Below are 11,767 nucleotides of genomic sequence, written 5' to 3'. Positions count from 1 at the left end.
TTATTTTAATATAATTCCAAAATGTTCAGGCATGCGACAATGTAAATTCATAATTTTTAGATATTTGTAACGATCGATGACCTGTTTAATGTTTTTTTTACGTATTTTATTTTTTATTTATTTTTATTTTTATTTGAATTCAAAAAGATTACTGGGCCTCACTGAGAAAACTCGTGTGGAGGCCCAGGGTTATCAATTTACAATATTCTAAATTAAATATTATACATCTAAAATATAACATGAGAGATATAAGACAGAATGAAATACAAATATAATAATATTACCTATATGATATTAAATTATAAAATAGAAATTGAATGGTTATAATATTTTAAATTTTACTCGCATTATATTCATATTGGAGCCAATGGGAAATGTGTTTTTTAAAAGCAGGTAAAGGCATATTAGCTATATGGATAGGCATTGAATTATATATTTGAGTTCCCAAGAAATGGTATACTTTACGGCATCCGGTTTTTTTTGGCCAATCTAAAGAAAAGTTATTAGCTGCGTGTCTAGTATTAACTTCATGACTAATAGGAGATAATTGGTTATGCTTTTTTAAATATATAGTAATAATTTTGATGTATAAATTGTTTATATTAAGAACGTTAAAATCTTCATACAATTTTTTTGTTGGATATCTCCAATCTTTTTTAGTCGCAACTCTAATAATTGAGTTTTGGCATTTTTGAAGCTGCATTAGAACATTATTATATGCCCCTCCCCATCCTATTATACCGTATGTGATTATAGATTCAAATAGTGTTAAATATATATTTCTAATTTCCTTCGATGGTAATATCTCACGTAGTTGTTTAATTATGTATATCATTTTTCTTAATTTGTTAGACATATCATTGATTTGTTTTTTCCATTTCATGTCGGAACACATTTCTATACCTAAATATTTATAGTTTTTAACTACAGTAACTGATTTACAGGAACATGAGTCTGTTATTGTACAATTATTTTCATGGATTTTTATATCTTTTATTGGTGGTAAAGTGTGCTTAGTTAAAGAGTGTAGTATGATAGCTGATTTGTCGAAGTTAAGAAATAAATTATTATTACAATGCCAGTTATCAATACATTTTAGATCATCCTGAATGTATCTTAGAACTTCATTCCAGGTATTATATATAATTACGTATATTTTCATTATTTTGGAAATATAAAAACGCTTCAATATTTACCAGAGTAGTTTCTGGGTAGCAAATTGGATTTAGTTTTTATTTCGAGAATCCCAATTCGCAGAATTATTAAATAACTGGAAAAAAAAATTAAACAGCTCATTTGACATCAGTTTTTGATAAAAAAAAAATAATAAATATGTATACTATAAGAGAATTTAACCTATAATTTCATTGGCATGACAGCACTTAAACATATATTGGCTATTTTTTTACTCTATAAACTGTTCAAAGTTAGCTGGATGTTGTTTTTAATTATTTATAAATTCATAAAAATTATCACTTTGGAAATTAGTTTTTAGATTTAAATGTATAGAATGTTTCTAACCTATATAGGAAAATGCAACAAAAAATTCATCATGAATGTTAATGTACCTATTTATTATTTAAACTTGTTTTTATGATGAATTCAACGAAAACGTATTAAGTAAACTTAAAATTTGAATTACAAAATTTCTGTTAGTGCTTATTAGGTTGCAATTTTAAAAATACTAACCATAATACTTGAAATGTTCCACTTCGGCTTGAATTATTATTTCCTTTACTCGATGTAATTTTCTCAATAATACGGATATTAATGCTATTATATATTTATTCTGTTTTACGGTAAAATGGTATTGACTTAAACGTTAAAAACCATCTATGTATATAATTTTATTATAAATTCAATGGTTATAGAAAAAAATTAGTCCAATCTATTGTATTACTAAAACTAATAAATAAATAACTCAAATAATAATTATCAAAAAAATATTTTGAAATATACTTAATAGTTTGAGAGAACGTTTATGTTCGGTATATTTTTCGTATACAAATATATTACATATATTATAAAATGAGTTTCACACATTGTTACCATATTCGCTGTTAAAGTATTATTTGACGAGAGCAAAGTTTGTCACTTTATAAAAACTGGCTTTTTGAGTTTTCATATTAAATTAAATATTCATTAAATAGATAACAACAGTTATGCAATAAAAGTTTAATTTAGTTGTTGATAATACTATTCAAACTAAATTAATCTTATGAAGTAGACAATTGTGTGCGATATTATTTTCGTTGATGGTTAACAGTTTTCATTCAACACATAAAATATAAGAATACTCAGTAACACAGTAAGTTTATGCCAATTATTATAAAACAAAATTTAAATTTTGTCATAAAATTGAAAAATAAAACAGAAATATAATCATACATTATATTTCAAAAATCGAGTTTTATTGAACCTTTCATACACTAATATGATGACATGTCAGTTACTAAATCTAATTGTAAATGATTCTTTATTTAAAATTCCATTTTTGAGTAAATTATGGTTTTTTGGGTTTCAGTTACAATAAGTTATGTACATGTAAGTTCTAATACGTACTATTTTGATGTTAATTTAAAAAAAAACTCTGCTGTACAGTAAGCATAGAGTTGGTTACTGTAATGAATTTGTTAAATTTGAATTCAATTATATCATTGAACATGTAAAACGATTCTAAGTAGTCTATCAGCCTAGATTATTACAAAGTATATTTCATACTGCTAATTAATTAATAAATAACTAAATTTAATGCTGATTTATTTTACAATAACTAATACATAGTACGTTGAATTAAATTGTATTTAAAACATTACAATAGAAAAGACCTAAGTGTGTATAAAATATAATGATATACGTAAAAGTTCTAAGTTATAATGAATAATTTTTTCGAATTAAAATTGATATTTATAAATATACAACTAAAACATGATAAAAATTATTTACAATTTCTTTTAATACCTCAAAAATAGTCAAAACATCTCTTTTTTATTCAGTAAATAATTTTTAATCGACAATTCTAGAAAAAAATTTAAAAAGAATAAATTGTTTATAAATATCTTAAAAAAGTCGAAATATTTTGAAATGTCTTATCATGTATAGAAAATGGTTATAAAAATCATTTGGTGAAATATTTAAGTATCTACAGTTGTTCGTTTTTAATTTATAACAAAATAACTACAGTTGTATTGAGAGATAAATATTATTTTCGTATTCAATTTCATAAATATTTTAAATCTAGATAAAACTTTTTTGTTTTTATTATAATAGATAGAAAACATATGAGGAATCTTATATTAAACAATTAAATCGTAAATATAAAAAAATTGAATGAATCCCTTATTACAAAATAATTAGAAGTTTTCAATATTTTACCAATTTTTTCAAACTTTTAAACTTAAATGCTCATAAAAAATAAAGTGACCAATGATCATGTATTGTTGATATTTTATGAATGGTAAATAAGTGAATTTATAAGGAATCGTGTACTATATTTGCAAGTGTAACCATCAAACAATTTTTTATTAGCATTATTGTAGAAAAAAAAATAAATGGAAAATTTAAAATGTCTATATACCGACTTAAAAAAATATATATATTTTTAAAACTTTGTGGTGTACTTTAATTGCCGTTATAAACGTTTTGTGCAAATTTAAAATAGGTACTTATTATAAGTTATTATTTCGAGTTAAAGAAAAAAACAAAATCGGTTTTTTCGAAAAATAGTTTCCATTTCCCCTTAAGAATTTGTTTGTTTTTCTGATTATTTTGAAAAATACTGCGAATTTTTATTTTTACCTCCCAAAATTAACAACTAAACACAATATCCTATTAAAGAGTACCTTAAGATAAAACATTTTTTCAATTATTTATACTCGTATACTTTTTAAAAAAAAATAACTATAAAAAGACACTTTATAGTTTATTGTAAAATAAAAACATTTATCGTTCTACTCATAATCTAAAATATGAACCATATTCATATACCAAATTGTGAAAGTGTTAATATTGTCAAACCGATATTAATGTTAAATATTGTTTGATATAATTTAGTTTTGTAGTTATAGGGAATATGCACATTTGATCAAAACGAGTTCTTATCTAAATACAAACGAATAAATAGTATATAATATTTTGTTTTGTTTTTCAGTATATTATAATAAAACATTACATCAGAACGCACAAACATTTAACACGGTAATAGATTTATAATATTTTCATTAAGTATACAACTCTTAAACATTAACATCAATTAATCACACGCGTAACACCGTATACTTAACGACACGTTAAAATTGTCGTAAACGTATTAATTATTAGAAACACACAATATGTAAATTACTTTTTTAAGTCCGTATATTTTAGTATATTAATAATAATTATTATAACATAATATTACAACCATATTAATTTATATTATTAATGCGGTAATTAATGTTCATTGTACATCGAAAGCATAAATATGAAACGCTTAGGTTAAAAATATTACATTTAACATTTTCAATTTCATATTTCAATGTGGGTAGTATATAGCTAAAAATGAATATAATACATCGGTACAAATCTACATGACGTATTGTATTATTTGTATGTATTGTATATTATATTTAACAAAAGCATACGCCTGTGAACTGAGGGCGATATTTGTAAGACATTAACATTACATTTCAATACAATAGTTTTTGTTCAATCAAAAAAAAAAAAAAAACTAAATCATATAATATAATGACATATGCATATGTATATATTATATATTTATATTCATAAATCGTGTACATAACAATAATATGATAACAAAAATGTTTTAACGAAATAGTCTTAAAACAGCTAGGTAACTACTACACGAAAGCGTTTAACACTTGTATCGCCACTGATACCAAGTGTCGGTGAATAAAATATAGGAAACTTATGTAATATCATATCATTAGGTACTTCGCAATCGAAAACTTACGTACTTGATATGTTTTAAAAATTGTCAAACAAAACACTGAAGCCAACCTATAATAGTTTATTATATTTGAGGAACTTTAACCTAAGATAATAACAATAATATACCATTAAACGAGTAAAAACGTTGTGTTAATATTATTATTCATATAATATTGTTATGTATTTGGGTTTCAGCTGGCTATATGTAGTCCGCGGTAACAATACTATTTTATTTTATGATGTTAAGAGCTATCCGTGCGATCTAATCTAAATAATAATCGAGACATAAACCATCGGTTTACGTTGTACGCGCTGGACGGACTTTGGAACTTCGGGCTCAATGCATGCAATTTTAAAACGATGCTAAACACAACAACTATGAAAACGAAACGTATATATATATATATCAAAACACAGCCAAATTATTCGTATTAAACAAAACCAAGAGATCAAATCTTAACGGAATCGTCATCGATGTTGGGAGATTAGACGTAGTAATAATATTATCATAATAATTTGTATCGCTGGCTATTGAATGAAATAAACCGTTTAATAAATTATAATATCGTGAAAATAACTAATGACTAAGTTAGATTAAATTTACATAATACCATAGAATTTGTATTACGTAGTTGTGAACGTTTCGAATGGAGATTAAGTAATTTAGAAACGAAGACAAATATGGTAATAGTATTGTGGTATTAAATACGACTTGTGGAATAAGACAAGAAAGTATTAAGCTTTTGAAAAAGCAATACACCGTTATAAAAAATGTAATGTTTTATGTTTATAAATTCTTAGACATTGGAATGTACGTGAGTCTACTCTTAGAAATGCGTTTAAGTAAAGTAAAAGTGTGCTATTGGTTAATTTAATACGAAATTGAAGGCTTAATGGAAATATTAATCAGTCTGCAGTCACCTCTTTGGTAAAACTCTTAACGTAAAATGGCGATAAAAAAAAAAATATTCATTACAAAATTAACATAAAACAATATTCATCACAAGCAACAATATATCTAAAACATTTGAGATATATAAAAATAAAATTTTCACAAAAAAGATCCGAAAATTGGGATACATAATAATTTTCTTAATCGCAATTATTTCTCATTATATTTTTTTTTTCTTACAATATAATATTTTTATGGACTATCTTATTGTTTTCGTAAGACAAAAGTTTAACGTTGAATATCGAGTTAAATTTTAATATTATTTATATAACATGTATTCATATATATATATAATAAAAAAAAAATACATTTTAATATTGATTACAAATGTATATTTAGTTTGGGTTTTTTTCAAAATAACATTTACATGCCAACGGAACTTAGTACTTAATGAATAAATGTATACAGTATTATAATTATTATATTCAAAATTGTTTGAAATTGTATTAAATATAATCTGAACTATTTGAATGCAAAAAATGCACAACGATTACGTTTAAATACTTAATAATCTTTACTTATTAAAGGAATGTATAAACAACATAATATAATATAACAACAAAGATATTTTTTTTTTTTTTGTATAACCAAATAATAACAGATCAACTCGAACCAAGCACTACGATAAATATATATCATCAAACAAATATCAATACATATTCTAATCAATTTAATTCACTGAATTCAATATTGAATAATATGGCAACTTTTTAATAACGACTTAAATGTTTAAGAGGTATACATTTTTTTTTTTTTTTTTTTGGAAATTAAAACATCTTTAAATCTTAAAATCCGATAAACTAAATTTTAATTCTCAGACAGCGTGTATCAATAATAGTTTATTTCCAACATGATTTCATATTTGCAAGTAAAATGATTATTATAATTATTATTTTAAATAGTTTTTTTAATGAACTGTCAGTTAAAAAGTATTTACTAATAATAAACTGTTAGCTCTTCTCGAAATAAATGTACAGATATTCAGGCAGTTAATTTTTTGTATGATGATTTTTTTTAGTTATCATTAATTGCATACACTGTGTATAAAATAATAACATACATTTTTAATATTTAATAAATAAAAAAAGTGGCATTTATTATTGTTTTACTGCTATGGCAAATGTCATTTTTTTTGTTTTTGTATAGTTGTTTATCACAGTTACTTGAGCCAAATAATGTATACGATATCCTACACAACAATAAATAGAAAATCGACTATATTTTAATAGTACACATTTTACTATTTGTTACGTTATTTCAACACAATTATTTGATAATCGGTAAATTTATGTCCGAATTACACTATTGATAAAATTATAAATGTAGTCGTTACAAAAACATTCTACTGTAGTTAATTCCGAATGGATAAGCAAAGTGTACATTTGAATGAAACATTTACATTGTTTAATGTGCAAAATTTAACCACTGTTAGTAAACAATTTTTGCGTAAAAATGATTTTACGATGATAAATCGTGATCAGTATAATAGTTGATAAATACATTACATTGATACATTAAGCTCTGAATGATTATGTGATACAAAAAAATAATAATTGTACACCGGTGTTATTGGTTTTAAGACTCCACTCGTTTGCAAATTACACAGATTGTCTTCATTTCGTAATCACAATTTTGGACTACAATACGATTAGTTTGATTTTATTATGAAATTGATCACCCTGTGAATATGTTTTTATAATCGGAAAACATTTCTGAAGCCATTGACGGACTCGTATTGGTCGATACGGTGGTATATTTACGCATTTTGTTTTTTGTTTTAACAGGAGGGGAAGGTAAGAAGTAATTTATTGTTAAAGCTGCTATGATAGATAACATTTCTAACGTTTAAATTAATGATTGCCACGATTGTAAATACATAGCTGATAACGCAGCGCCCAAGTAAATCCACACGTATGTATAGGTAGCGTTTTAAAATACATTTAAAAATAACACATTCAGAAGCTATTGGATGTAGGATTATCTCAATTTGAAATAATATAAATATGATAAATATTATAAATAACATACTTTATCAACGTAATATAACAAATGCTCTTAAACAAGAAAAAAAAAATGTTATCAACAATATTCAATTTTTTTTCTGTGTAAGTTTAAAAATAATATAGGAATATGAGTAATTCTTTAGGAGTATTAACTGCTAGCCTCCAGTCATAAATACATCACTGGGTTGAACTGGTTTGTATTTAGTATTACTGCGTAAAAGCAAAAAAGTTTAAGCTCTCGTCCCAGTCATCAAAATCCAATGGACCGAAACACTCGTCCCAAAAATGTTCCATAGCATGCAATAAATGTTTAGTCGATCCATCGAAAGTATGTCCTTCATCTGGATATGTCTGAAAAATAAAACAGGATTAGATTAAGACTATAGTTTAATTTTATTAATAGCATTAAATTATACTAGTTTTAAATAAATTATTCACAAATTATATAATAATCGTATTTGGAATACATCATAATATGTAATATGTTTTTTACAGATTTAGTAAAAACAATTAATTAAGCGTACTAGTTTATAATATTAATTGAACTGATCATTATTCTTTGTGTAATTATATTTCAGTATAAGTACTGAAAATATAATCCTTCTATTCTAAAAAATAATAAACGTAGTTAGCTAGTTTTTATAGCACATCATTCATTTTAATAACTATAAATTAATCAAAATTCTAAAAAAAAAAAAGGTTAAATCATAATATTACTATTACTCATGTGATCTGATTTTAAATTTATTTTAAATTTTTACACAAAATAAAATGCATTTAATTTTTTTGTCATAGCTAGAATTGTTTAATAAAGCAATTTTTCTTTAATCACTTAAAAAATTGAAGGTTTTTTTAGACAATATTTTACTTAATATGTATTTGTGCTTTTTAGTTGAACTTCTCTTTTGTCTTTAAATTTATAACTTATAATTATTTAACTGTCAAATAATAATAAATAATAATGACAGAAGACATACTTGGTGTCTGAATAATATTCCTTTTTCTGTTAATGCCCTAATCAGCATCATGCTATGCTGATAATGGACCGTTTCATCTGCACTGCCATGAATTAACATTAACAGTTTTTTATCCAATGTAATTGCCTTTTTACTTAAATCCGAGTCTTCGTATCCGCGATAATTGTCTGTCACATTTGGGGTGCCCATCAACTTTTCAGTCCAAGCCGAATCTAAAAAAAAAAACATCAGTTTAAAAATGACTTGTTAATTGGTTAATGGTAAAAGTATTTATTATTTTTTTTTTTTTTTTTATAATTATTAATTATTTTTAAATTATATCAACATGAATAATTAGCAAATCATTTTTGATATAAATTGGGTTTGAAATCAATAAAACAGTAAAATATTATTATTTTTCTTACTTTATTGTTTAAGGTACAGTAAAAAAAAAAAGGTTCTATAAAATAATAAATGTCCTAAAAATATTTAATATTTTATAGTTAAATATTATAAAAATTACCGAAATGCGCCCAATTCGTAATTGGTGACGTCGCAATGCCGCATCGAAACACTTCTGGTCGTTTGGCCAGTATCATTCCAGTGGCGTATCCGCCGTATCCTTTGCCCCAAATTCCAATACGGTCTTTGTCTATAAATTTCAGCGTGTCCTTAAGGTACCTGCAAATTAAATAATATTATAGTGTGCATGTACTATGTTTAGAAATCTATGGACAAAAATAAAAATTAAATTTGTGTACTTACAATAAAACTGTAAGCTGATCCTGGATGTCCGTGGTTCCCATTTTATAGTAAATGGACGTTCTGGATCTGTCGCCCTGGCCTAGTGTTCCACGACCGTCGATTATGGCGATGATAATATTCTTGTTGCTGCACAAGTACGTGGCCCAATCTACAGACCACTCTTCGGTAACCGACTGAGTGCCAGGCTTTCCTTTACTGTAATCAATAAAATAGTTTACTACGAAACGCACGTTTATAGTGTGGTATTATGATTTATTTGTTATTCTGATTAGAAACATGTGCTACCAGAAAACGTTCGGTTACTATATAATTGTAGTACGGTTAAAAAAAAAAAATAATAACCACAAAAATATTCTTACATGTATAAAATAAACGGAAACGCGGTTTCGTCGTATTCTTTAAACGCAGGAGGAAGCATCAACTTGGTTTGAGCGATGAATCCGCTTTCAACCTCCACCTGTGAAAATCGTTTTTAAATATTTTTTTTTTTTCGCTTATAATTATTATTACAAAAAATTATATGTAAATCCCACTGTTATTTTTCTACCTGCATTATTTGTATGTTAGGTTTAGCCATTGTAGAATATTTAGCTGCCAGTGCTGTATAATTGTTTAATATCATTACTTTTTGATTTATCTGCAGGTTCATTAATATCACTTTGGGCACTAAAGGACCTGTAAATAGTTTTATGAATTATATATCTTGTTGATAGTACAAAATGATTCGTTATTATAGAATATTTATCAAATATATATATAAATAAATAGGTAATTCTATAAAATTAGTCTCATATCGTATTATTTTGTTTTCATTATATATAATTTTTTTTTAAACAACATTTTGTTTTTTTTTTTTTTTTGAAAAACATTCGATTTAGAGCCAAACTGTTTAACTAAAGAAAAATATTTTATATTAACAACCAACATTTTAGACTTTATTTCTAAAACTCTTTTCGTTTTTATTTGAAATTGTGTACACCATGCATTGTTATTTACATAAGTTCAGTTTAGAAAAAAAAAAATGTTTTTTAAACTAACTTAGAGGTAGAATAACTTTATTAATTTTTAAATATGACAATCATAAAAGAGTATTCATTAAGAAAGATCATATTACAAATTTAATTTTGAAATTTCTCTTATTCTATATAATATAACAAAATTACTAAATTCAAAAATGTTATAATATTCACTTTTTTAATATGATTAAATGTGCCTAAGCAATTTAGATTGTAATTAATTTGTATTATTCTGTAGAATAACATTTTAATTTTTTAACAATAATCGAGAAAAACTCAATTTTTCAGACTATATATATTCAAATAAACTTTCAAGGAACTATACTTTAATATGTGTAATATAATGTTTTCATATAATAATGTATTCACATAATAACATATGTAAAACAAATTAAAACATTTGCATTTTAAACATAAAATAATGAATTATCATTCACATGAACACGACACTGACATAAACATGATCATATACAAATAATGTATTATCGTTTGTCATGATATACGATAATTATAATATTATATAATTATTATTAGTATTAGACATCAGTACAGTTCCTGAATTACATTAATTTGATAAAAATAATAGTATTTTATAAATAATTATTTGTTTGTATAAAATTACCCAAATATTATATTTATCGAGCATTTAACTATAAAATAATATAAATTAATGTTATATTTAAAGTAGTTTTTATTAATTTGTTATTAACTGAAAATCAGTTAGGTAACGCTGTTTCCATCTAAATGAAAACATTTTATTTTTTCCTGTATAACTCGTTGTCCAACATTTTTTCATTATGTTTAGAATTACCATCAGCGATATCAGCCATAAATTAATTAATTACATTTAATACTCATTGTAATTTAACAACTTACCTAAACATTCTAAAACGTAGTATTTGGAATTCGGGTACCGACAAAAATGAGATCGGACATATAGACACGAGTTTGTCCTCACTGGCCACGAATCTTGTGGTAGTTTCGAAGACTCCAATCCCTTAAGACTTAACCGGAACGAATCGCTGCGAAAAAATAAATAATGTAACTCCATCTGTTGAATAATCCATAAATTACTACGGTAAGCGGCAGTAGCGCGCTTAACAAGTTAGACGATAACTATAGAATTTAAAAACTACCTACATAAAA

At 24.6% G+C, this 11,767-nt stretch overlaps 1 protein-coding gene across 5 annotated transcripts in view; it reads right to left on the bottom strand.

Moving 5' to 3' along the window:
• Positions 1-7,892: 7,892 nt before the first annotated feature.
• The window catches only part of LOC132922926 (prolyl endopeptidase FAP-like), a 223,056-nt gene continuing 219,181 nt past the window's right edge, over positions 7,893-11,767 (bottom strand). For all 5 annotated transcript variants that reach the window (XM_060986677.1, XM_060986699.1, XM_060986691.1 and 2 more), the window contains 7 exons: positions 11,498-11,643; positions 10,153-10,280; positions 9,965-10,062; positions 9,606-9,800; positions 9,364-9,521; positions 8,862-9,073; positions 7,893-8,235 (listed from right to left, as the gene is read on the bottom strand). In XM_060986677.1, coding sequence (XP_060842660.1) covers positions 8,092-8,235; positions 8,862-9,073; positions 9,364-9,521; positions 9,606-9,800; positions 9,965-10,062; positions 10,153-10,280; positions 11,498-11,643 — 1,081 coding nt within the window. In that variant the 3' untranslated portion in view covers positions 7,893-8,091. The remainder of the gene's footprint in view (positions 8,236-8,861; positions 9,074-9,363; positions 9,522-9,605; positions 9,801-9,964; positions 10,063-10,152; positions 10,281-11,497; positions 11,644-11,767) is intronic.

Source organism: Rhopalosiphum padi, chromosome 1 (genome assembly GCF_020882245.1).
Source record: "Rhopalosiphum padi isolate XX-2018 chromosome 1, ASM2088224v1, whole genome shotgun sequence".
NCBI lineage: Eukaryota > Metazoa > Arthropoda > Insecta > Hemiptera > Aphididae > Rhopalosiphum > Rhopalosiphum padi.
The sequence above is the reverse complement of the archived record's forward strand: the minus strand, read 5'-3'. Positions and strand labels throughout refer to the sequence as shown.